The sequence below is a fragment of the Sciurus vulgaris genome (genome assembly GCF_902686455.1).
Source record: "Sciurus vulgaris genome assembly, chromosome: 3".
In the NCBI taxonomy this organism is placed as follows: Eukaryota; Metazoa; Chordata; class Mammalia; order Rodentia; family Sciuridae; genus Sciurus; species Sciurus vulgaris.
In genome coordinates this window covers 128,562,352-128,589,922 of record NC_136463.1, presented here as the reverse complement: position 1 = coordinate 128,589,922, position 27,571 = coordinate 128,562,352, and the positions used below count along the sequence as shown (strand labels likewise).

Sequence of the window (27,571 nt, the reverse complement as noted above, 5' to 3'; positions counted from 1 at the left end):
GGTTCAGTACCTATACCACCCCCCAAAAAAACTGACCAAGAATGAAATGCATAAATAAAAATTTCCTAACAATTCCTGAGATACATGTACATCCTTCAAATAAAAAACATGCAGATTGTTAAAATCCTTTCTATAGCATATGTAATATGAAGAAATGTTCCCATGCTTTTCAGAATGCCACATTTGTCACTGTTCTCCAGAAAGTCGGGAAGGAAGTGAGTTTTGTTATAACATCTCAGTAGTCAATGCTGGTTTTGTTTAAGTAATAACAAATGAAACACCATATACTCTTATTTTCACCTTCCCAATGTAACTTTCAGACACTTTACATAACTGGCAGATACAATGTAATTCTTGGGACTTTATGTTTTTATACTGTGTGTATTCATCTTACCAAGTAAGTAATGCTGGTTTATCCAATTTGTATCCCAAGGACTTTGTAGAAAAGTAATTTCACAATTCTTTAGTGATTCCATGACTACAAAATTCTTTGCATTAGTCAGCGCTACCTACTTCGTATATTCCCCTCCGACTGCACACTTTATTCAATTTTATTCACTCTGAGGAGTAGAGACAAGCACAGGAACATCACACAGAATCTGACTTTTGAACTTGGGCTCTGCTTCAGCAACTCCAGGAAATGCCTTCAATTTACAGACTTGGAACATCATTAACAATCCAGAAGCAATTGTGTCTGCATTCCTGACCTTTTTCCATGAAAGACATGGAAGGATTTATGGCCTGTTCTCAAAATTAACATAAAATTTTGTACTCAAGTTCACTTGGCACATCATCACAGGCACAGACCTACTTGGAATGAACCCTGTGTGATCCACTGCACCCTTATTTGGATATTTTGACCAGTAGTATTTTGAATTCTGATATACCATATTTCACTGATCCTTTTTTTTTTTTTTTTTTCAGTTGTCAATGGATCTTTTATTTTATTTATATGTGATGCTAAGTATTGAACCCAGGGCCTCACATGCCAGACAAGCCCTCTACCACTGAGCCACAACTCCAGCCCTCACTGATTCTTAATAAGTACATTTTATTTTACATCTTAACATCACTGAAATTGGAATTTATCTCATAATCAGTGATTTGTAATTTAATTGGCATATTTTCACTAAAGAAAAAATAATGGTATATTGCATATATGGCATCTTAAGTTTGAAGAAATAAGATATATTATAACCTACACACACACACACACACACACACACACACACACACACTCCTTAAAATCACTTGGTTTCTAAGACCTACTCTATAAAATTAATATAACAATTACAAAAGATGACAGTCTTAGCTGTGAATTGCACTATGTGCAGTAGCTATTTGGCAGATATTTATCATACTTCGTGATTTTCACTCTTTTGCTTTTATTATTTTCTGCAGGAGGAAATCATACATATAAGAAAATTAAAGTAAATCCATTTTGATACCTATCAGTTACTTCTTTGTACCTTCTTTGTAACTTCTTTTTCTGTCATTTTTCTACTACGTTTTCAGCCAATATGTGCTCAGAAATCTTTAATTGTTAGTGATAATATTCAAGATTTTTTTCTCTTTAATGTCAGGGATTGAATTCAGTGCTTCCCTATTCTAGCAAAATTTCACCAGAGTTAAACTAGAATACTTTCTTTTTGTATACGTAAAAATCTATATGTATCTTAGCATTTTTAAAATCCTTTCTGCTTTGGGATTTCCTTTCTCAGGGAAAAAGGAATCAAATTCAGTAAAACCTTTCTGAGCTGGCATGAGCAGTGAATAATTACTATACTCAGAGTTTCTGATTAACTATAGCTTCTGCAGTTTCTAAAATGTATTAATTCTCTTTTCTAACGTGTTCAGTGTTAAGTGTTTTGATGATTTTGTTGTGACCAGTGTCACCTTTCCATCTGTGACCCATCCTTATGAATCCAAACATACTTGGTATTGCTTCTTATCCTTCTTCATGTCATAGTACTCAGAAATGCCAGTATCTGTATAACACATAGATGAGGCTGCTTGTCCCTGAGGAGACTCTTAGGAAAATCCCACTGTAGAAATTGTTTTCCACAGTAAATTGCAGAATATTGGTTTGATTTATCGCCACTTCTAAAACAAAGAGGAATTCAAGTTCTGAAAAAATTGTAACTACTTGCTAATTCCTCTCAAAGTTCTTCTAAATGTAGCTGTATTGCCTCTTGGGTACTAACATGGCTGTGTATTAGTGCTTTGATGTGCAAGTGTCTCCTCATCTGTGTGTTTCCTCTCTTCCCACTTCCTCTTCTTTTCCAGGTCCATACATTCCGAGGACCACACTGGTGTGAATACTGTGCCAACTTCATGTGGGGCCTCATCGCTCAGGGAGTGAAATGTGCAGGTAAGAGTGTTTCCCTCCTCTGCTGAAGGAGTCAGTTGTGAAGTGATTTTTAAGGCACTGGGAGATTCACCTACGTGCATCTACAACAGATTGGGTCCCTGTTTACTCAAACACACATGCAGGTGGCTGTGATCTCAGGCAGCCATTTTGGAAATTAGAATTTTATCTGTTCTTAACCTTCTTGCATTTGATGAGCAGAAGACTAGGAATCTGGTCTTAGTCCTGAAGAAAAAGACATTAGCTCATTTAAAAAGTCCAATAAAAGGAGATAAAAGTAAGGCAGTTATATTAATACTTGCCTTTGATGTTGCAGTAACTAAATTTATAAAAATGCTTTTTAAAAAAGCAGTGTACCAGGACCTATGATTGTTGCCTTGGAAACTGAATCTTAAAGATAACTTGCTAAGCTGGATTGTCCTTACTAAATTTTTTGTTAAATCAAACCTTTAAAAAATACTCTATGAATTTATCTTCAAAGATGGTTACTAAATTCTGAAAAACCACTTAGTCACAATATTTTATGACATTTTTGAAATCTCAAATATATCAATATATCATATTTTTTGTAAAATATGACCTTGTATTTTAGATTGGGGTTTCGAAGATTTAAGATCTACACATATACCCAAGAGCACATTTTTGAGACTGCTTGAATCTGTTTTTGCAGATTACAATCCTAATTAACCCCAAATAAATGTAATTTTCTTCATTCTACTAACATGTGTACAAACACACACACACACGCACACACACACACGTGGAGGGATTTGTTGAAAAACTTTGTGAAATGAAGTAGTTATTAACATGGAATTTATTTGTATAGAACGAATATACTTAATATTGGCCATTTATTCAAACTGTTCTATATTCTAGCATAAACTTTAAAATGACCACCTAAATTTTAAGTATACAGTATTTGATCATCAAAGTTTCTTTTTGCTATTTAATTTGTAAAACTAATATATTCTTACATGTCTTTAAGCATAAAGCTTTATGCTAAAAAGTATACTAAAAGTAATTTATTTCAAAATGGTAACTGTAGTAACAGACTTCCCACTGGAAATATCCCTATTTCTTTTGTGGCATGATTTTTAAGTGGAATATTTTTGTTGTCCGTTATGTGCATAAATTTCTGAAGTCGGATTTTTCATATATCTAAATTACATTTTCTTTGAATAGCAAAGTACAATGTGCATTGCATGTGAAATTTCAAGTCACTCTTCTTTCAGTTATTATTTCCTAAACATCACTAGGGCTTAGTAAGTTTTCAGGCATATTATCATTAGCTGGCCAGCCTGGAAGCTCCCTGCTATGGAGAGTTGGGTAAGAGGGCTGAAAATATAGACTTTGAACTGGGCAAAGCTGTCCATCAAGGCTCAGGGTCTAGTTTGAGAGAGTCCATGAGGAAAACCTTATTATTATGGCTGAGTTCTGGGGAGTCAGAATGAGGAACCGTCCTTAAAAAGACTGTGGGTGTGCCTTTGAACTGGAGGGGAAAATGAGGTATAGAAAGTGTTGATAAAGTGGTAGTATTAAGACAGTCTTCCTCGTGGTTGTCTAAAGGGAAATGAACTAATCTTTCAAAATCAAAAGTTGCCTGCTCAAGGAATAAGGGTCTCCATTAGCCTGGTATGCTCTTTGAGACATCCTTGACCAGCTGACACTCTGCAACAGTTTCCTGAGCAATTCATGACCATCACTACCTTATAAGCTTTTCTCTGAAGAGAGTTACACATTGTGCCATTTACATCTTGAGAGATTGAAGGTCATCTACATAGGAGTTCTGTGTCAGCCATCAGCAGAGAATGAGTAGAACACATACGTGAATAATTTGTGGCGGTACACTACAATCCTGAATCATATTTGAAAGAAATGTTTTGGAACATTTATCACAGTAATAACTGTGGAGAAAGGAGAAAGACAATGATCCACCCCCCTCTCCACAGCCACCCACACTCATAACCTCTGCCTCTTACTGGGAGTGAAGGGCGAGAATTGAAAGAAAAGCCTTGATATTTTTCATTTCATTGTTGTATCTTGTCCTTAAAAGCATTGTGTTCTTTGAGATTTGAATCATAATATATAATATAAACACATTTTTTTTTTTAAATGCAGAGGTTGCCGGGCCCAGTGCATATTTGTAATCCCAACAAATTAGGAGGCTAAGGCAGGGGAGTGATCACCATGTTCAAGGCCAGACTCAGCAACTTAATGAGATGGTTTTAAAACTAAAAAGAACTGGGAATGTAGCTCAGTGATAAAGCACCCCTAGGTTCAATCCCCAGCACAAAATAAAACAAATTAAAAAAAAAAAAAAAACTTAGAGGTTGGAGTTGAGATTTGAATTAGTTCTGTTTTCTTTGACAACTGTTCACATTTGAATTGATAGTGAGATTCTTAGGTCTGAAGTGACTCTGAGACTGATGTATCCTTTGAGCCATCTGTTATCTAAAACAGAGCAAAGAATCAGGAATTTAAAGAGAGAATACATACTCACTGTGGTAGGCATTGGATAAGAGTCCCCAAAGATTTCCACTTCCTAATCCCTGAAACCTGCGAACATATTACCTTTCAGGGCACTAGGAATTTTGCAGATGAGGCAAAATTAAGGATATTGAGATGACACTGGTTTGTTAGAGTGGGCCCAGTGTAATCGCAGTCACAGGAGTTCTTAGGGAGGCTGAAGGATTAAGGGTCACAGAAAGGTGATGTTTCTGAGATGAGAGAAAATGCTATGCAGCTGGATTTGGGGATGGATGAAGGGACTAGAAGCCAAAAAATGCAGGTGGCCTCTGGGAGCTCGAAAAGAGAAGGAAAGATTGTCCCACTGGAGACAGAAAGAACACCTTGACGTTAGCCCAGGGAAACTGATCTTGAACTTTCAACCTCCAGAACTGTAGGGTAATAAATACCTGTTGTTTTAAGCCACTGAGTTTGTAGCACTCTGTTATAGTAGCAATTGGAAACTAATACAATAGCCATTAAACATTAAAAATGTTATCCAAAGATAATGGTAGAACTGTTACCTGTCAGACAAGAGATATATTTATCTGCTTTTGATCCCAAAGACAACTTGCTTTGTTCTGGTTTCTTATTTTTTTCTTTTCTTTTTCTGAACTGAGGATAGAACCCAGGGGTGCCTTATCACTGAACTATATTCCCAAGGTCTAAGTTATGAGGGTCTCATTGAGTTATCTAGGATGGCCTCAAACTTTCTATCCTCCTGCCTCAGCCTCCTGAGTTTCTGGGATTACAGGCATGCACCATCCTGCCCAGCTGTCAGCAATTTTTAAGGGGGTGTTGACCAAAAGGTACAATTTTTAATCCTTTGCATCCACACCTTTTCTCTTTTAAAAATATTATGTAAAAGTATTGGGTGGTGTCAAAACCACCTGGTCTGCAATATTGCTGTAGGAATCACATAGTTACTTCTGTGACAAGCAAGCTGCCCTTTCAGGACTGAATGCTCTAGGCTTGCCATAGCACACTACAATGGAGGAGCTGAAGGAGTAGCAGGGATATTTGTAAGAATGCTAATCATTACATTGCACAATCTTTTCAAAACCCAGTGATATTGGTGACATGGGAAACATAAGCTGTCTCCTCTGCCAAAGCCTCCCCCTTGTAGTAGCCTCCTGTAAAGTGGGTAAATTTATGTCTCTTTGAAGGGACTATCTATCTGCAGAACTGATGTTCCTCTTGCTAAATTATTTATGACCCAAATAGGTAACTTTTAAAAAGTAAGAATCAGGGGCTAGGGTTGTGCCTCAGTGGTGAAGTACTTGCCTGGCACGTATGAGGCACTGGGTTCAATTCTTAGCACCACATATAAATAAATAAAGTTCCATGGACAACTCAAGAAAAATGTGTGTATATATATATACATGTATAAAAATGTGTATATATATGTGTGTGTGTGTGTGTGTGTGTATAAAGAAGCATGATTTAAAAAAAAAAAAGAATCAAAGGATGATCATTCAAATCAATTAGTTTCCCCAAATTGGGGTTTGGTTTTGTTTTTCCTTTCTTTATAAAAAGTAAGCTTACAGGTTAGAATAATGTATTATTATTTTATAATGGCTGAGATTGTCATTTCTTCCCAGAAAAGACCATTGTCCCACCAGCGTTCCTGAAATGCTTTTATTTTAGCCTTATCAGAGTATGAACAAGAAATTAAGAATGATGATCCATTATTTTAAATCTGACATTTCAACTTAGCATTAATTATTAAGATGGCTTAGTATTTTTAGTGTATCATTATCATTGCTGCCCCCAAACAGAAATAGCAGCAGTTTTTTCCTAATAATAAAACCTATTATTTCAAGTATACAAGCACTTAACTTTTAGGTGGAAGAAAGGAAGTAGTGATATCTTTTATTGCATCATTGATTGTACTTCAAAGTCACAGTTGTACTTATAAGTCAATGAGAATTTGGTAAAACTTGATTAAGTTTCATGTAGCCTCTTCATTGAAAGCAGTACTTTCATAAATATTTCAAAGAACAAAGGCATTCCTCTTCATTTTGCTTATGAAAGTTAATTGTGATGCACATTTAAATATGAGCTATTCTACTTTTATGGGGGAAAATAAGAAATATATTTTAGAATAAAATTCATTAGCTTTAAGTGTAACTCAGTGGTAAAATGCTTGTCCAGCATGTACAAGGCCCTGGGTTTTATCCCCAGCACCACAAAAAAACAAAGTAAAACTTATTTGTAATTACTTAAAAATGAACAGGCATAGAAAAATGAATAATTATCTTTTCTTTCAAAACATACATCACCATAATAATCCTATCAGTAGAATGTAAACAATATTAACAATTAACTTTAAAAAATAGATCTCTATTCTAGATAACATCATATATATGTATTAGAAATATCAGGCCCCAGAAAATAGGAAAAGAGCCTGATGTTAGTAGTCTGTGTAATAGAAATATTTGATTAAATGCAGAATAAGATGATTCAGATCTTTTATTCCTCCTTTCATATGTTTTTTCTGTGCTTATTAACTTGAGAGATTAGGAGAGGGAAAATGTGGTTTAATGGTAACATAAAATAACCTGCCAAACCAAGAGATGCAACAAATGAAATCTTCTATGGACTTTCCCCCCATTTATAGTGTAGAACTTCCCTGGAAGAAATGGAACTATATAGGAGTTATATGACTTTAATAAATAAGTATGAAAACCAAATAAAATCTTAATGGCAAATGAAATATTGATATACTGCAAGTCCTGCAGCAGCAATTTTTAGGGCAGGCTCAGGGCTGGTGTATTGCATTGTGACCTTAGGGGTATAAAAAAATGCTTTATTTTAATGTTTTCTCCCTATCAATGTGGTCTTGTAAAGGACTTCATCATGTTCAATATAGTCAAAAATTTGGCCTTGATATTTATTGCTAAAATTGAGCATAATATATTTTCCCATGGTTTTCTATTATTCAAAGGAAAAGGAATATTAGTTCAGAACATTGCCTTTTTCCTTAAATACCTAAATATGAACTCAGTCATCTTACTTTATTCAGTTTTTACTGATTCACAAATAAGTTTTAGAGCCTGCTGATGTTTAAAATGAGAGATGTCTCCAACCACGAAAGGAGAAAAGTTAATATCAGAGTATCATGCCACTCAGATGTTTTTATATGCATGCATCCAAATTTTGCTGTTTGTCTTTCTCCTAGATTTCCAGTTAGAGTTTATGCATAGGGAAATAATATGACAAAACAAAAATATAATGGTTAGACTTTATAACTGTTTTTAGAAGTCCTATCAGAGTCAATCATCAATAAGTGTAAGACTGGGTAAAATATAGCAGTGGTTTTTAAACTCAAGTATATATGATAATGGGTACAACACATATTATCAAATAAGAGGTTAAATATAGCAAATTCATCTTCAGTGCTGAAAAAATACCTCAGAGTACATGGTGTACTGCTGGTGGAAAGAAGTAGGTATGACTCAGTGGGAACAGCACAGGCTGGGATCTGCAGTCCTCTCGGTTCTTCCACTTTTCTCACTGAATAACTTGAACAACTCGTTTAGTCCCTCTGAACCTCATTGTCTTCATCTGTGAAATACGTTGTTACCAAGGACTCTTTCCCAACTGTGACCTGTGTGTACAGACTGAAATTTTGCTTAATTTTATACTTTCAAAACACACTGTAAGAGTTCTTCCAGTTCCTGACAAGATGGATAAATGTATTTCACTGTATTCCTCCCAGTAATTATAACACCCAGCACCACCCCCGCACTCCTCCACACATACAACAACAAGAGACCCTGAGCAAGATATTTATATCAACTATGAAGGTCTCTAAAACTTAGAGAAAATAAGGAGGGCTCATAGGAACCTCAGGACTCAAGGAACAACCCAGCAGTGAGTTCCCCCATACTGTGTTTTTTGTCCCTCCTATATATCTCAGTCTGGACACTAGGGAAACCCACAACCCATAAGTGCTAGCAGGCAGGCAGAGCAGAAAGCCTGCTTTTCCTAACCAATTCACTGGGAAAAGGTAGCCCAGCAGGAATAAACCTTTTAGCCATACCTACTGTTCTCTAGGTAAATACCATGAAAAAAAATGTCACTGCCTATTCCCAGTGGTTGCAGTAGCAGCAGTATCTGTGGACGCAATGTTTTGCATTCTACCCTGTGACAGGAGGGCATGCTTTTCTTCTGTGAATCTGTGGGCAGTGCACTAGCATCTATCCTTACTTTGCAGTAAGAAATTGGCACCCCCTCGGCTGAACCTGTGGGTAGGACCCTGACTTTTATTCACAACCTATGGTAGAAATAGCACCCTCTCAGCCTAAGTCTATGAGCAGAAATATCTTCATCCCTGATCTGCAGAAATGAAGCAGCTGAGACCCAGATCAGAACTCTGTCCTCCCTGGCCACCATGTAATTACATGCAAAACAGCATTCCTATCCAGTCAAGTTTATAGGCACAGCCCTGATTTCCACTATACCTGCAATAACACCATGGTTATTATATATCTCCATGGTGGTACACCATGGAGATGTGGAATAGAATCCCCACCATTTGGATAACGTAAGTTAGGGAGGCAAATAGCATTACAAAGATTTTTTAACTAGGTTGACATCAGATTCATTGTCTATAAAAATGAGCCCAGACATGCATTCTAAATCTAAAGAAGTTAACTGCCTGCTGAAATTGAAGATTGAAGTAGGAACAGCACTCAAAATATCCAAACTGCAATTCAAATCTACTTACACTGAGAACCAGGAAAATATTGACTCAAATGATAAAAGACAGTTTTCAGATACCAACATTGAGATGATATAGATGTTGGAATTAGTCAAGAAAAGGAACTAGCGTAAAAATGCTCCAGCAAGCAATGATGAACACTCTTGAAACAAATGAAAAAAAATTAGAAATTGCCAGAAGAAAAATAAAGATTAAAAGAAAAGTCAAAAGGAAAATTAGGAACTGAAAAATGTAATAACTGAAATGAACTCACTGAATCAGGGACTGAATAGCAAAATGAAGATGACAGAGGAAGATTCCATGAACTTGAAGATATGTCAACAAAAATTATCCAACTCAAACAAATGAGAGAAAATAGATTTTCAGAAACAAACTGCACATAAGAGACCAGCAGGACAGTAACAAAAGGTGTAACATTTGTGTTGTTGGAACCATGAAAGAAGATGAAGAGTAAAACTGCAAAGATATTTGAAAAAATAATCAATGAAACTCTCTAAAATTGGTGAAAGCAGAAAGAAATGGTGCACTACTTACTTGAAGATGCTTTTATGTAAATGAAATACATTAAGAACAGTGCAGATGTGGAAGTCAATATCCCGTTTTCCAAGCCGTTTCCAGGACCTTACATTCATATCTGACAGATATAGAATTGACCTTGACTTCATCTTAGCTTCTAACTTTAAGCTGACTATGACTATGTCTGACTATGACAATGATGTACAACAAACCTTGGGGTACTACATTGAGAAGGCCTCTTAAAATGCTATTTCATTCCTCTAAATAAGAACATAGTAACACAATTTACTATACATAAGTACTTTACATATATTAGCATTCAAGCCTCATACGGACTCTAATAAACACTAATATTATTCCCATTTTACATAATGTAGGCAGAGAAAGCTTAAATCATGCATTCGAAATCACACAGCTCATAGATTCTAGACCAAACTCTAAATTATAGAGGGCATACAAAATATTAAAATGTTTAGGGAAAAGAGACCTCTTAGGTGTACATTTTTGCCATTGGTTTGCCTTATAACTGAATCAGAATATTTAATACAGACGTCAAGAGGAATTTGAGTTATGGTTATATAGTCGTTTGGACCTCATTTAACCTTATAGAATAGTGCTGCATTTTTTCTTCAACTAGTATAGATTGAACTCTTCACGCTGGAAGCCTTTTTGCAGTCAAAGAAGCAGTGGTGGTGATGTTTGGACATAATTGGAACAGGTGATACCATCTCCAGAGTGTTCACTTACACACATGTCAACCCAGCTTCCCTCCACACCTAACCTGGCTTTGCACATGGAGACATACATATGAACTCCTCCCTTAGGTGCCGCAGACTTGAAGTTCTTCATTTGGCCATGTCTAACATGTAATGAAAAAAATAATTCCATTTATGTGTTGGCTAATTTTCTTTGTATTGTTACTTCCATTAATAACCAGACTGCAGCTTATAAGTTTTACCAAAACTTATAATGATAATGATGGTCATCAGCATTTGTCTAGTTTTGCAATATGCAAAGCATTCGAACACATTGGCTTAGCCATTTTTATAACAATTCTCTGAGGTGTGTATTATGCCCCACTCTGTACCAGGAACAGCAAGAAGAGCTAAAGCTTACCCAGAGACCACAGTCATGATGGCATTGTATGGTTTTCAAGTTGGTTTAATTGGGACCTGGCTGTTATATACCATATTTGGACTGATTTTGCAAAAGGTCAACATAAAGGTTTTATAAACTTAAGAACAAAAAGCTACATTTATTTTAGTTGAATTGTTTATTCAGCTATAGTTTTATCACTTTTCAGTCTAATTTTGCAAAATATTTGTATTTCTCTTTATCCTTTATAAAATCTCACCATGCAGTAGCTGAAAGATGAAATATTAACGAGAAATACTGACCAGAAATATTAACCAGAAACATTTTGAAATATTAACCAGAAAATGTTTGGGTTCTGGCATCTTAGAAGTTATATAGCCCAGCTGGGTGTGGTGGCACTTGCCTGTGATCCCAGTGACTTGGGAGGCTAAAGCAGGAGGATTGCAAGTTCAGAGTCAGCCTTAGCAATTTAGCAAAGCCCTAAGTAACTTACCAAGTAACTTACCCTGTCTCTGAATAAAATGTAAAAAGGGCTGGGAATGTGGCTTAATGGTTAAGCACCCCTGGGTTCAATCCCTGGTACCAAAAAAAAAAAAAAGAAGAAGAAGAAGTTGTTGTTATATAGCCCAGTAAAATTACAAAACAAAGGAATACCTTCAGTAGAGACAATATGATATAGGTGTTAAAAATGTGGACTCTGGAATCATCTTGAAGGCTTGAATCCCATTTCCACTACATACCTCAGGTAAATTATTTAACACCTACATGCTTGGTTTCTTCCGATACAAACTAAGGAGAAAAGTACCTATTTCATAGAGCTTTATAAGTTCAAATGAAAAAATAAAATAAAGTACTTGGAACCATGCCTGGCAATAGTAACCCTCAATAAATGTTAGCTGGTAACAGCAGAATATAACCTGGTCACATTAAATATAATTTTTATGTAACTTTAAAGAAATTGAGTTTTAGTTAGCTGTCTCAGCTCATTTTGTGCTTCTATAACAAAATGCTACAGACTGAGTTATTTATAAAGAACAGAAGTTTATTTCTCACTGTTCAGGCATCTAAGAAGTCCAAGATCAAGGTGTCAGCGCTTAATGTGGCCCTTCTTGCTGCATCCTCACATGGCAGAAGGTGGAAAGTCAAGAGAAGATGGATGCTTTGTCTTCACATGGCAGGAGAGGGAGAAGCCATCTACATGTCCTCATAGCAGCATTGATCTCATGAGCACTGAGCTCTCATGACCTGATACCTCCCGAAGGCCCCATCTGTCAACACTGTTACATGAATTTTCTAGAAAACACACATATTCAAACTGTAGCATTGACCTTTTGGCACAATATTATTAAATGTAAACATTTAATTAAACACATTAACTTTTATTTTCTTTTCCTTTCATATGTTCCTGGGGTCATATCACAAGTAAATGATGAGTCCTGAGGCTAGCATTCTAGGATCCTCGGTTACAACCAAAGTTTTCCCAAAGTTTCCTTTGAGGAACATTGTTTCTGCCCCCTCAAGGAATGCTGGACACTGGTCCTTTTTAAAACCTAATTCACCAAGCTGGAGTGTCTTTTGCTAAAATAGACATTGTAAGATGCTCAAAACTAAAAATAATAATGAATTTTTCCTTTTTTTTTAATTGTTTTCTTAGATTGTGGTTTGAATGTTCATAAGCAGTGTTCCAAGATGGTCCCAAATGACTGTAAGCCAGACTTGAAGCATGTGAAGAAGGTGTATAGCTGTGATCTTACGACACTTGTGAAAGCCCACATCACCAAGCGGCCAATGGTGGTGGACATGTGCATCAGGGAGATCGAGTCTAGAGGTGAGGCACTTCCGGCACGGTAGTCTTAAATTACCACCACTGCGATTCCTGATGTCTCTCCCAGTACATCAGTGCACAGCACTCTGTCTTACTCAGTAAATTGGGGGAAAATGGTTTCAGATGTCATATGATCTCAACATCTGAGAACATCTAGAATGAATTAACAAGTAAACAGTTTGCTTTCAAGGTACATTTAACTAGTTACAGAAAAATATGCTTAAAAATATATTTATAGATAGTGATTCTTGTCTACAAAAGTAGATGTGTAGAGATAAATTCACATTTCAGTCTTTGCTTCATAGGTCCAAGAAGCAAAGATATAAATGCCCTATTAAAACTATCCAAGGCCAAAAACTAGAGCTGCACCCTAATTATTCTTTCCCACATGGGAAAAAACTGCTACAGGCCTGGAAATACAGTTCATCTCATTGTTCTGTTATGTAAAAGAATTTATAGTGTAATTAGGTGATGAATTATTTCCCTCAAGACTTAACATTGTTTGATCTAATTAGAATGAACAAAATTTACAAATATCCAGGTCACAGTAGGTCAGAATTTTTTTTTTTTTTTAAACAAGCATTGAACCAGGGGCACTTAACCACACTCCCCAGCCATTTTTATATTTTATTTTGAGACAGCATCTCACTAAGTTACTTAGGGCCTTGCTGAATTGCTGAGGCTGGCTTTGAATCGTGATCCTCTTGTCTCAGCCTCCTGAGTTGCTGAGATTACAGGCATGCACCACCATGCCTGGCTAGGTCAGAATTTTAAAAATCTGTGAGTAAAATGGCTTTATTTTAGGAGGAAAACGTGAAAAGTTTCTAATCATGCCTATTTTATTATTCTTTCTTATGTATTACCTCCCCAGCCTGAATATGGAGAGAAGTTAAAATTTGAAGAAAAGGCAAAATTCCAAAGAAGCTAATTAACTCCCATGGTTTGTTTGTTTCTTCCTTTATTTACCTATGTACTTATTTCACAGGTCTTAATTCTGAAGGACTATACCGAGTATCGGGATTTAGTGACCTAATTGAAGATGTCAAGATGGCCTTTGACAGAGGTGTGTTCTTCAGCACTGTCATTAACTCAGACAGTTACTCTCCTATTTTTTTGCATTATTTTTCTAAATCATTGATGACCATTATGCCCAAAAGAAGACTTAACTTGCATTTTATTTTGTTATTAGCTATAAGCATTCAACTGTCAAATTTCAGAGTGAGAAAGCATACATTTTAACTGTATTGCCGTGGTTTTGTATATCTGTGGCTGGTCCATGTTCACCAAAAGACATACAGATCAATTAAATACACCAAAAATTTAGAGGAAAGGTGGGGAAGATCTAGTGATTGTAGGTCTCAGCTCACAGGCCTGAGTCAGTCTGCTGACATCACGCTTCCCTAGGCACCCTTGTTTGCTGACTGAGATCCAGGTTTTGGCTCATGTGTTAGGGCCAGAAAGCTAAGAGGAACTGAGAAGCTTCTGGCCTAAGACCTCACTATGAAAGGGGTTGGTCAGAGATGCTCAGTGGGGCTTATTTTTTCAAATAAGATTTAGAATATATTTCCATGGCTCTTCAATGTATCTTTCCTTTGAGTACTGGAATAAGGTGGTTATTGGTTTTATTTTAATAAATGCCATAAAGGAAAATATTAGTAACTAGGGAACAGGATATACTAAGGCAGGTGAAGGATGCTGAAGATCAGAAGAGGCTTCCCCAAGGAAGAAATATTTATGCACTTACACTATAACCTGAAGAACAGGAATTGACTGTATGTGAATTGAGTAGCCAAAAAAAAAAAAAATTAAATACACTAAAAACTTAGAGGAAAGGTGGGGAGGATCTAATCATTGTAGATCTCAGTTGTCACAGTCCTGAGTCAGTCTGCTGACATCCATGCTTGGAGAGTAAGTAGACTGAGATATCATGAACATGACAGCTTCCCATAGATTTCCTGGAATGGTAGAAGGTTCCCAGACCAACCTCAATTCTGTTTTGCCCTTCATCTAGCTGATCTATAAGAATGGAGACTTTATTTTCCAAGATAAAAATCGGATAAGTAGCCTATATCCTGGAAACAGGATACTTGAAATCTGGATTCTTAGATAAAAAAATGACTCATTAGAGCAGGAGCCCTATGATAGAAGAGAAGGAAAGTTTATTCTTTTTGCTGAGTAAAAATTTCGATAGAGGTGGTCCTTGCCTTGGTCATTTTTCTGCCTTCGGTTGGGCTCTCCCAGCCCCTTCTCCAGGTCCTTAGGATCCCAGCACTTACATGCTTCCTGATGTCCCCCAGTGAAGAAATCTACATTGACTTGTTTCCAGAAAGCACTCTATCCCAATTTGTGCCACTATCGCACATGATTTTAACCCAAGTGTGAAAGATGGACACTGGTCAGTGTCTAAAAGGCTGAGGTGTTTGCAATTTTTAAAGAGGTCGGATTTTAAGTAGCTTTAGGTTTTCAGAAAAATGGAGCAGAAAGTACATTCTCGTGTAACCCCTCCCTCATGCCCATGGTTACCTTTTTATTAACATCTTGAATTAGTGTGGTGTATTTATTAGAGTAGATGGCCCAACATGGATGAATTTTTTTAAGGTTCCTCTGTATCTTTTTGTGGATTGGTAGTTCATTTCTTTTTATTGCTAAATAATACTCTTTGGATGAACCATAGTTAATCAATTCATCTATTGAAGGATATCTTGGTCACTTCCAGTTTTTAACAAGTATGAGCAAGGTTTCTATAAACACCTGTGCAAGGTTTTTGTGTAGACAATAGTTTTCAGCTCATTTGGGTCATACCTAGGAGTGCATTGCTGCATTGTATGGTGACACTGTTCAGCTTTGTAAGAAGCTGCCCATCTTCCTAAGTGGCTGCACCATTTTGCATTCCCTCCAGCAGTAAGTGAGAATTCCTGTGCCTCCATGTCTTCATGGAATTTTGATGTCAGTATTTTACATTTTAGCCATTTGAATAGCAGTGAAGAGGCTACTTTGTAATCTGTAGAAATCTCATGAACCAAATGAAATAAAATAAATCTAGCCTAGGATCTAACTCAGAATAGATCTAATTAAGTCTTTAGTAGGTGAAAATTCAGATATTGTAACAAAGTAAAGTACTAAATGCAGGGCAGTGCAGAAGGGACCGTTCTGAAGAAGACGGTCTTGCTTGAGAATCTGAGGGCCCAGCAGCACCTTTTGAGACAGTCTTGCTAAGTTGCTGAGGCTGATCTTGAACTTGAAATTTTCCTGCCTGGGCCTCCCAGGTTGCTAGAATTACAGGCATGCGCCATGGCTGAACACCGAGTTTGATGTTAAAAACTGAAGTATTGTTTATCTTTAATATCTAATCATGTACAAATAATGTCGTGTATTAAAACAGTAAAAATATTTACTTTTGTTTCTTTTAACATCCTCAAAAGATGGTGAGAAAGCAGATATTTCTGTGAACATGTATGAAGATATCAACATTATCACTGGTGCGCTTAAACTGTACTTCAGGGATTTGCCAATTCCACTCATCACATATGATGCCTACCCTAAGTTCATAGAGTCTGCGAGTAAGTACACATGCATGTGTCCCCAAGACTGATGAACTGCCTCCTTTGGTAACTACTTTTCCTGGTCTTCCTGCTGAGTTTCTTGTCTACATGTTATGAAATATTTCTCCTTCACATCTTCCATGGTTAATATATTTGCAGGAAATTTGACTCTTCTCTAATCTGTGACTTTTACCATCAAAAGCTTCTTTGGAGTGTACCAATTTTCCAAAATAAGCTTATACCTTAGATGTGTCAACCTTTGTAAAATACAAGTAGAAAAATAAAATTAAAAAAGAACAAGACCAACCGTTTTGTTCAACAAACATAAAAATTACTGTTTCTCAATTCTTGTTCTCAGTTTCTACACTTATCCTGTATATGTACAAGCTAATGCTGACCACTAACAGTTCACAAACTAGCCCTGGTCTGTAAATCATACTTCGAGGAGAGCACCATTTTAGATCAAGGAGACTTTTTTTAAAAATTCCACTTAATATAAAAATGAAAAAAAAGTGAAGTTTCATTTGCCAAATTTTATTTATGCTGTAAAAATCATACCTGTAATTCACATTTCACTTTCTAAAGAAGGGAAATTTTAACAGGTTTTAAATGTTGGCAGGACTTTTTTAGAAAAGATATGCTATTTTTGTCATTTTGCCTTTCTCTTTAAAACCATATGTTGTCTTAATCTTTAAATAATAATAACATCACTTCCTTAGTAACACTGATATGCATTCTTTTTTCCCCCAATACTGGAGATTGAGCCAGGTGCACTTTATCACTGAGCCACATCCCCATCCCTCTTCATTTTATTTTGAAACAGGGTCTCTAAGTTACCCAGACTGGCCTTGAACTTGGCATCCCCCCACCTCAACCTCCCCAGGAGCTGGGCTTCACAGATATGCAACACCACACCAGCTTATGATTTAATTTTTGACTTCTAAGTTCTATGAAAGTACAAACTGCCTTTGTCCTGATTTTTAGTTTCCACCTTCAGCTTTGGTTGAGAATTTTCATGGTTAGTTTCTTGGAGCCCTCGTTTCTTGCAGGTCAGCTCTCGTGAGGAGAACCGCCGTGAGACTGACACTGATTAACAAGTTAGACAGCACAAACGATTTAGGTCTCCCCCATGGTGGTTTCACTCCTGTCGTCTTGGTGCTGATCATGAAAACTGTCTGAGAGAGCTGATGGGCTCCTGTTTTGAGGAGCAAATGTTCCCCAGAAAGATCGTAAGTCTGACGGGCACTTTTGTGAAGGGCTGCTCTGTTCAGTTCACTCTGACCCCAGCCCAGCACTGGGTGGACTGCATCAGTGTCCTATCCCTGTGTTTCTTGGGACTAAAACTAAAATTTGGCTCAGTGCCTAAGCCATGGGCACACAGGGAGCAGAGGACAGAGCACTGATTGAAACCCACTTCTGGACCTCACACAACCACCTTATCCAGGGAACATCCAAGCCTCCTTGAAATCCTCTGGATTTCAAGGCCCTTTGGCCCCACAGTTCTAGATTACTTCTCTCCCTACACCTACCCTAGTTGCTGAGGAATATCTCCTCTTTTATTATTATTCCAAACCATTTGCCTTTGTTGTACGATTTGTTTCTGAAACAGGCTTCCTGTCTGAAGTCAGCAAAGCCCCCTTGAACTCACTCCTGAGAGAACTCTTAAAACCACATAAGAAAGTAGCTTTCCTAAATCAAGGTAGAAATGCCTCCTAAAATAGTTGTAATTCAACTATTTTAAATGTGATTTCTGCAACATCAAAAAGCCTGGCATAGAACCTGTACATAATACAAATGTGTGTGGTGCATGTTTGATAGTGATAACATTATGGGATGTTATATCCTTGTACATGTCTTTTCCAGCAATGGAGTCTGTTTCTTTCTTTAGATGTATAGACACAGCCATGTCTTAAAAGGAAGATAAGAGAAGTTAACAGTTACAGAGCACATAGGAAATACCATAAATCAGACCAGTCACTTTATATCCCTGGTGTCATTTTGGAAAGGAAATATGCTTCACATTGTTAGAAGCACCCCTGGCAATCAAACCCACTTCTGCCTCCTTAAAGCCCTTGCTCTGTTCACTGTGCACACTGCCTGGCCCACCTGATGGGACCAGGAAAACTTAAACAAGGAAAGAGGAAGGATGAGGAAGCAGCCCTTCCAAATGAAGGACAAGATGGAATGACCCCTGAAAATGTCTCTGGCAGGGTTAGGGCTGGGGCTGTAGCTCAGTGGCAGAGCACTTGCCTAGCATGTGTGAGGCACTGGTTCAATCCTTAGCATCACATAAAAATAAACAAAGGCATGCTATCCATCTACAGCTACAAAAAAAATTTTTTTTAATGTCTCTGGCATTTATTAGAATCCTTTGCTAACAACAACAACAACAAAAAAGTCGGAGTTCATGTTAAAACTTCCTTCTATAAAAGCTAGTAGATCTCTGCTGTTCTGCAGCCTCCCTTGGAGAGGCTCAGTGTGAAAGCTGGGAGGGAGAGGCCATAGGAAGTGAAAAGAGATGCCAGTTTGGAAAAGGCCAGGTCAACCTGTCTACAAGCCATGTGGCCTCCCTGTGCCTTGCATATTGCCCTCTGAACCTACTGTGCAGTCTAGGTCTGCCCTGTCCATCCCTCTTGCTCCCTCTCCCCACCCACCAAGACACTGCTGCCCTAGAACACAAAGGCATGACACCTGTGCATAATCTAAATGCGTATGTGCAGGGTTTCTCACAGGGCACCCTCAATAATTCACGGATGCTCCCTGATCATAGTGAAACCGCACTGCCACAGGGGAACTCCTGGCAGGACCAGGGCTGGTCCTCCTGCCCAGGAATCAAAGGCGTCTTCCTAGGAGATCTTAGAACAGCCACATGACAGCCAGATAGAATGGCATATGCCTGTAATCCCAGTGAATCCCAGGAAGCCTTTATATATTCTAAGGAGTCATGTAGCTACACTTCCTCCTCTCACACATTCTTTTTGAAATGCCCAGTAACTGCAAGATCACTGCTTCTATTGGCAGCCAGTCTACTGTGGTGGACAGAGGTAACAGTCGTAAAGCCCTGCTCCTATGCAACAGAAACCTGTCTGTCTTTAGTGCCCTTCTGTTGGCAGTGGCATTAGCCTCACTTCATTCTATATTTGGTGACAACTTATGGTGGCCGTTCATCTCTGAACACATTTCATTTTGTCTGTCTGCCTCTTAAATTTTGCTATAGTTTTCTTATGGCTAATGAGTTGTGTCGTCAAAAAAAAAAAAAAAAATAGTAATGGGCAGTACTTCTGTATGTAGCAGAAAAGGAAGAATGAATTCCAGGGAAGAATCTCTTGTCCATTTGATACTAGCATATTCAGTGTATTTTATTATACAGGCCAAATTCACATCTCCACCATGGAGGTGCAAATACCATCTCCCTGAACACCAGGCTGATCTGTATCCAGCACATCTGTTGCATGTCTGGTGGGCCTCTCCAAGGGACCCCCACCAAACCCTCTCCCTGCCTTGGTCTTTGCCAACTCCTCAGTTAGTGGAGGCTCCATATCCCTGTTACCTAAACCCAAAACTTGGATCATTCTTGATTCTTCTCTTTCTTATTCATCCTTCATTGAGAAATCTTGTGGACTCTACCTTCAGAATGCACCCAGAATCTACCAACTTCTCACCTTCACTGCTACCACCTGGTCCGCGCTACTGTCACCTGTTCCCCTGGATCTTTGTGATGATTACTGGGATGGTCTTTCTGCCTTACTCTTGCCCTTCCACAGTCTGTTCCACATGGCAGCCAGAGGAGAGAACTATGAAAAGCGATTGCCGACTCTTGGTACTTCTTTTTTCAGAACATTGCCATTTTTCTGGATACGTGCCAAGTCCTTGGAGCTGCTTACAGACACTGCATGAGAGAGTACCTGAGCCACCTCCTCTCTCCTGAGTCACATTTGCGCCCCACCTCTCCTCAGAGGCATATTCCCCTCACGATCTGCATGTGTGGCTCCTCTGCCCACGGCCATCTTTCCTCCATCTTTCCACGGGGTCACTCCCTCACTCCCTCAAAGGCTTCACTCAGGCCTTTCTCCTCCAGGTCTTTCCTGACCACCCATTTGAAATTATGAACCCTGGGCACTTTCAATTCTTCTAAAAATTAATTGTAGAAATTAAAAGAAAAATCTTTTTCAAATTTAAGAATTCAAATTAAATAGCCCTATGGTAAAAATGAATTAGTTCTCCATAATAAATAAATTTTTCTTCTCCTATTTCTAGAAATTATTGAATTTCTGTGCCTGAGATAGTATTGGTATTATGAATTGACAGTCTTTAAAGGCCCAAGGTTCAAACACCCATACATTATTTAGTCTGGCAAAGGCAAATAATATATTCTTCATTGCAAAGATGAACCAGGAATTGTGGAGAAGGTTTGGGCAGAAGCTTTGAATTAAAAAGCTTCAGTCACTATTCATATTCTGAAATTTATCAAATCTGCTGAGCCAATGGTACAAACTTCCCATTCATCTTACACTAGTTTTTACCAGAGTCATACATTACTACTGAGCTGGCTCATATAATAGAATAGAAAGACTAGGAGTTTTGGCCTTTGTGGGTTGAGTGGGGTGGCCTTGTGTCTTGAACATTACATTCTGGTCAAATGTAGCCTCCCCAGCATTTCAAGGCTGCTGTTCTGATTAAGACTAGAAATTGGGTCCCATTGCAATTGCACTGAAACCCAGCATTTAAAAGCCACCCCATCTTCCTGGCATTCAGGTGGAAACCAGGAGGTGCTCTGTAGTGCATTTTCAAGAGCACAGAATTCCAAAAATATCATTTATTTCTCATGATAGATGTGATTGATGAATCAAATGTAACCCATGACCTCAAAGGAATGTGCTGGGTTTGGGGCCCATACAAACTGAACTATAATATCTTAATGATGATGTTCCCCTTCAAGGCTGTCAGCTTTGGAAGAATCACATTATTTCGGGGATCCCACCATCATGAAAAACATGTTATTGCTTTTAAATATCTTAAGTAATAGGAAGTGCTCGTGTTTTGAAGATAGATTTAATATCTGTATATAACACACAGTAATTTATAACAGTCTAATGCATAAAACCAGTACATGTTGGATACATTTCTTATTTTAAAAAGAAAAAGGACTGTATGTAGCTCAGTGCCTAGCATGCACAAGGCCCTGGGTCCATTACCCAGCACCACAAAAAAACAAACAATAAACATACTTTTTAAGTATAAATATCAATAAGACTTTGCCAGGGGGCCTCAGTGGGCAGTGGTGCAGCATGGGTTATGTACAGTCAGTGGAGGGGATTTTTAAGATATTTTGAACAATGTACCACCCTTATGTATGTCTGTAATATTTTAAGATGACTTCATTTTAATGAATTCGAGTGTAAAAGGTTTTATCTATATCTATACATCTAAATATTTTTATAGTTATATCTACAGTCAGTATCCAGTTCCATACTTGCCAGACTCTTAAGACATACAAATGAAAAAAAAAAAAAAAAAAAAAATGGATGTCCACCCTCCAAATCCAAGTAAACAGTGTTGCTTCACTGAAACTCAGAGCCTTTGGAAATCTGGGACTTGAACCTTTAAAACATTTCCCAAAGCTATGTGCAAGGACCTTGTGAGAAAGCATTTCCTACAAGTTTTAGAAGAGTTTCACCGAACAGCCACTTGTACCAGTCTTCTGTTAAAGCTTTTCTCCTTGGTTTTTAACTTGCTATTTTAGAGATTATGGATCCTGACGAGCAATTGGAAACCCTTCATGAGGCACTGAAACTCCTGCCCCCTGCTCACTGCGAAACCCTCCGGTACCTCATGGCTCATCTAAAGAGGTGAGTAACAGACTTGGAATCTTACACTTGTTTTGCATCCACATTTTAAGAATAAAATGAAAGGACAGTTGATCTGTTGAGTGAATAAATGCATAAAGCTCTATTGTCTCTTGTGAGAAATTGCACTATTTGAATGCTAAAAATATTCTGTACTGTGGTCTTGAGTGCAGACCAGATTCTGATTTGAATGTTTTGGCAGTTCCAGGATGCTCATAAATATGCTAGAAATACCAATATTCCACCAAGGCATGAATTAATTGTTGTGGAAGGGCAAAGGGTTATAGCTGTAAAGAGAGTAGCACAGTCAAGCACGGACAAAGCAACTTACAAGGTGGCTTACTTACCCACTTGCTGCTAAATAAGGACATCAGAAAAAAACAACATCAGAGTTAGGGATGGAGTTTTAGATTGTTGAATCACTGTTGCCAGTGCTGGAAACTGGTGCGAAAAGTGATGCGATAACAGAAGAAATGGAAAATTAAATATTTCAGCTAGTTTCAGTTTAATGCTTTAAAATGATTGACAGTGATGAAGTTTTATTTCCTGCTTAGTCATGCTTGATCTCTACCAGTTGAATCTAAATTTTCAAAATTATATTGTTAGTGATTTTAGGGTTTCAAAATATAAAAACAATTAGAAACAAACAAACAAACAAAAAAAAAAAAATCATATGCCCGAAAGGCAATTATTTGAAATATCTTAGTCACTCATGAATGTTCGCATTTTCCTCTTTAAAAGTATTGTGAGTTAAAACCTTTAATATGCTTACATCTCCTTATAAATTCATGTTTATTTCATATTTGGATGTAATTAAGTGCTCCACACTCAAAGGAATAACTCTGAAATTATAGTCTGTGTTATTGCTGTGGTGAGAAATGATTAGAAACAGACTTCCTGATGGTGTCACTTACTCTGAGCCATTTCCTATTACTATGCAACTGTTCTCTCCCTGCACTCAATAAACTGTTCCACTTGCAGAAAGACTGCCTAGGAAGCCAGAGAGCCAGGGTGGAGGGAGGGCAGATGGAGCAGTCATGGGGACTGCTCTGCTCCGAGCGAAGGCACCCCTGCACTATGGCTAGGGCAAGAGAATCCACAGTTGAAATGAACTCATAGCCTAGAACATTCACTCAGGGTCAGGGGTGAGCCTCTGTGATCCCCAGAAGTTTAAATTCTTTATTAGCATAATCTACTTGAAGGGAAGTCCATACTGCAAAGTCACAGAGAAGTACAGAGAAATAACCTGGTGGAAGTTGGTAAGTAGGCACCAGCCTTTATTGGGAGTCTCATTTTTGTTTCAGTGCTCAGGCACAATGGAGAGCCCCAAGTCATCTGTTCCTTTACTTGTATTTTGCAGGGTGACCCTCCACGAAAAGGAGAATCTTATGAGTGCAGAAAACCTTGGAATTGTTTTCGGTCCAACCCTTATGAGATCCCCAGAACTAGACGCAATGGCGGCATTGAACGATATACGATACCAGAGACTGGTGGTGGAGCTGCTTATCAAAAATGAAGACATTTTATTTTAGATTTTTAATTTCAGGGGGAAAGAAATGTTTTACAGATGAAGGAATGTTTTATAGTAATTTAATTGGCTCCATTAGCTGAATTATTTCTCTGTTAGAGGTTTGGGCAAATAACCAGATTAAAATGAAGGAACTTTCTGTTGTTTCTGTAGCGCTGCTCAGCTGTCCTTGTAAAACAGTGAACACACGCTTTCCGGTTCTAGTAATCCTGGGTGTTTATCATGTTAAGAGAAACTCAAGCTATTGCATGATTACCCCCTACTTGGTAAGGAAACTCCATGCCAAGGAAACAGCAGACCTGCACCCGCACCGCCTCCCCATCCTGGGTAGTCTGTGGTTGTGATCCAGCATGTTTCACAGAGTAAACCTGTTGTGACTTTGCTTTTGGGGTCCATGCCTTTGGTTTCTAATGCTTGTACAAACATGCACACACGAGTGGATAAACAGCACCCCTGGCTGTCGTATTACCATAGACTATATCATATGCCGACTTTCCACAGATGGTTTATTTCCAGTTTTTCTTAGCTCTTCTCTAACATAGTACTTTCTTTCCAGCAAAAGCAAAATGTGTTTTCAGATTTGTTACTTTAATAAGTTATCCTACCAATAAAAATGTACAACACAGAGCATCTTCTGTTAAATTATCTTTGGTTTTCAGTTGTAATTTTGTATTTTTATCTGGCATGCATTTATTAATTTATTAAAATTGGCTTTTAGAAATCAAAAATATTGGTAGGTTTTTTTTCGGGGCGGGGGCAGGTTTCCATGAGTGAGAGTATTTGGAAAAATGTGGCCTTTTATCTAATACCGAGTACTTTACTCTCACCCTTTTGTTTACTGTTAAAAGTTTTGTGGTGAGTTCCCAAAATAATAATTTAAAACTGCCTAGATTCAGAACGCTCATTCATTGGATTTATTTTTCTTCTCATATATCTTTGGCAGAAATCTAGAATATTTTTTCTACTTTTTTGAGAGGGCAAGCAAGAGGTCCCTCTAGATTCATCAGAAGAAAGGAGGTTAATTTAAAAAGTGACTCTTTCTAATATTTGTTTGTTGAGAATGTCTGGGGTTGACTTGCATTGAAACACCACCACCACATAGAGAGGGTCCCACCCTGTTTGCACAAATGCCAGGAACCCAGGATCTGGGCAGTACTGTCACTAGCCACCCATGTGGTTTTGAGCAAATGACCCTCCAGAATCTTTCCTTGTCTGTCAAAAGAGCACCCATCTAGAACCAAGTTCTATTCTTCTATAAAAAGTAAGACAATATTAATAGCCAGGCATGGTGGCACACGCCTATAATTCCAGCTACTCAGGAGGCTGAGGTGGGAGGATTGCAAGTTTGAGACCAGCCTCAAACAACATAGTAAGATCCCATATGAAAAAAGTCAAATAATATTAAGACATTTCTGAAGTTTCAAGACAACCCCAAAGATAATGGGAACTGAATAAAACATGGAGTTTTTCCAACTCTATATTTTCACCCCTAGGCTACAGTGGAAAGTTGGTCGTACACTTTCATTAATGTTTACATTGGGAAAAGTGGAGTTAGTTGTCATACTCCATCACAGCTATCTTCTCAACCAATATCCTGTGAAAAATACCATTGCACTGGGCAACATCAAATACACAGATAAAATATAAAGATTTATTATACATAACAAATTTCTTTAGAGGCCACTTAAAGGCCCTATGTATTAAGGCAGTGCTTTTGACCCATGAAATACACTTGCCAAAGAAATCTGATCTAGTGAACTGTCCCTACCCACCACACTGCTCATGCTCATTGCTAAACTATGTTCTCTACCTGGTCTTCCTTTTGAAGGAGAAATTCAGTTGGGAAGGAATATACTGTATTAGAATACACTCACCCTGTGTTTTTCCTAAAAGAACTGGAGATGTAGCTCAGTGGGAGAGCACGTGCTTAGCATGCATGAGATCCCAGTTCCATTCCCAGCACCGCAAAAGGAGAAAAAAAAGATGAAACAGATGTGCTTTCCGGGTAGGGTGACACATGCCTGTAATCCCAGCAGCTCAGGAGGCTGAGGCAGGAGGATTGAGAGTTCAAAGCCAGCCTCAGCAAAAGCAAGGCACTAAGCAACTCAGTGAACCCGTCTCTAAATAAAATACAAAATAGGGCTGAGGATGTGGCCCAGTAGTCAAGTGCCCCGAATTCAATCCCCAATACCATTCCCGCCAAAAAAAAAAAAAAAAAAAAAAAAAAGAGATGTGCTCTCTGGGAGCAGTGGCCCACACCCGTAACCCCAGCTACTCAGGAGGCTGAAGCAGGAGGATCACATATTTAAGGCCCATCTGGCTAATTTAGCACGACACTGTTTTAAAAAATAAAAAGGGTTGGGGATGTAGCCCCGTGGTAGAGTGCCCCCTCAGTTCAATCCCTTGTATCACACACACACACACACAAAAAGCATCTGATTTAAGAGCGTGTACTTTCTAGAAACTAGAGGTATATCTGAAGAGAAGCAGTACCTGTGACGATACCAACCCTACTTACCCTGTCTTAGTAACTATTAAGACGCTCAGAGAAGGTTCTGAGCCCATCTGCAGACATGGTTATTGTTGGCCAACCCTGTGAAAAGTGCCCTTGGTTGCTTTTCTAACAGATGGTGTGTGGCTCATCCGCTCAGGGCACACCCACAAATCACAGCTCCCTCAGCTAAGAACACACTTGTACGTTGGGTGACACTTCCATGAAATAAATAATTCCCAACCACTCAGGGAGGTTTGCTCAATAATTACCTTGAAACTTGTATACATGTCATTCTCTGGCCAATGGGAGATGTCTTAAATCATGACCTTTGGGCAGGATGCAGTGTTGTAGGCCTGTAATCCCGGACTCTGGAGACTGAAGCAGGAGGATCACAAGTTTGAGACCAGCCTAGGCAATTTAGTGAGACTCTCTCTCAAAAAGAAAATTTAAAAGGTGGGTAGCTCAGAGATTTAACTCCTGAGTTCAATCCCCAGCACCCAATAATAATGCTCTTTCATGAGGAGGTAGGTTTCTGTTTTCACCAATCAGGAGGGATAAAGATGTTGTTTTCCACAGACTCAAAGATTGAAAACGAGGAACCCTGAGGAAGCAAGCAAGTGGGAATTCAGTACTAGGGATTGAACCCAGAAGCACTTAACCACTGAGCTATCTCCCCAGCCCTTTTTATTTTTTATTTTGAAACAGGGTCTCGCTAAGTTGCTTAGGGCCTCACTAAGTTACTGAGGCTGGCCTCAAACTTGAGATCCTCTTGCTTCAGCCTCCTGAGTCATTGGGATTACAGATGTGTGCCACAGCTTGGGGCTAGGAATGCTATTTAAAAGAAAGGTGATAGAAAGACTCAAAATTCTTTATGCAGCATGCCTGGGTAGGGCAAGCGTGCTATTTTAAGTCTTAAAGCATTCCTTTTTACAAAGGCATAAAAGAACAAGTTGATACACTCCTCTTAATTGGTTCTTGATATTTCAGTTGTCATGGGTGGGGGAGGGGGAGGTGACCAGCCAGATTCCACAGTTGCTTTTGGGGGAGATGGAAACTTAAGCCCTTTGAGAAACAGGAACCGATTTGTAACTCATTAGGGCAGTTTCAAATGGCTGTCCTCCTTCTT

General features: G+C 38.2%; 1 protein-coding gene across 6 annotated transcripts in view; it reads left to right on the top strand.

Moving 5' to 3' along the window:
• The window catches only part of CHN1 (chimerin 1), a 169,317-nt gene extending 144,627 nt beyond the window's left edge, over positions 1-24,690 (top strand). For 4 of the 6 annotated variants that reach the window (XM_079135043.1, XM_079135042.1, XM_079135044.1 and 1 more), the window contains 6 exons: positions 2,287-2,371; positions 12,865-13,038; positions 14,021-14,098; positions 16,458-16,595; positions 22,321-22,426; positions 23,784-24,690. In XM_079135043.1, coding sequence (XP_078991169.1) covers positions 2,287-2,371; positions 12,865-13,038; positions 14,021-14,098; positions 16,458-16,595; positions 22,321-22,426; positions 23,784-23,955 — 753 coding nt within the window. In that variant the 3' untranslated portion in view covers positions 23,956-24,690. The remainder of the gene's footprint in view (positions 1-2,286; positions 2,372-12,864; positions 13,039-14,020; positions 14,099-16,457; positions 16,596-22,320; positions 22,427-23,783) is intronic. The other 2 variants (XM_079135047.1, XM_079135046.1) reach the window with 1 other exon arrangement.
• Positions 24,691-27,571: the final 2,881 nt, after the last annotated feature.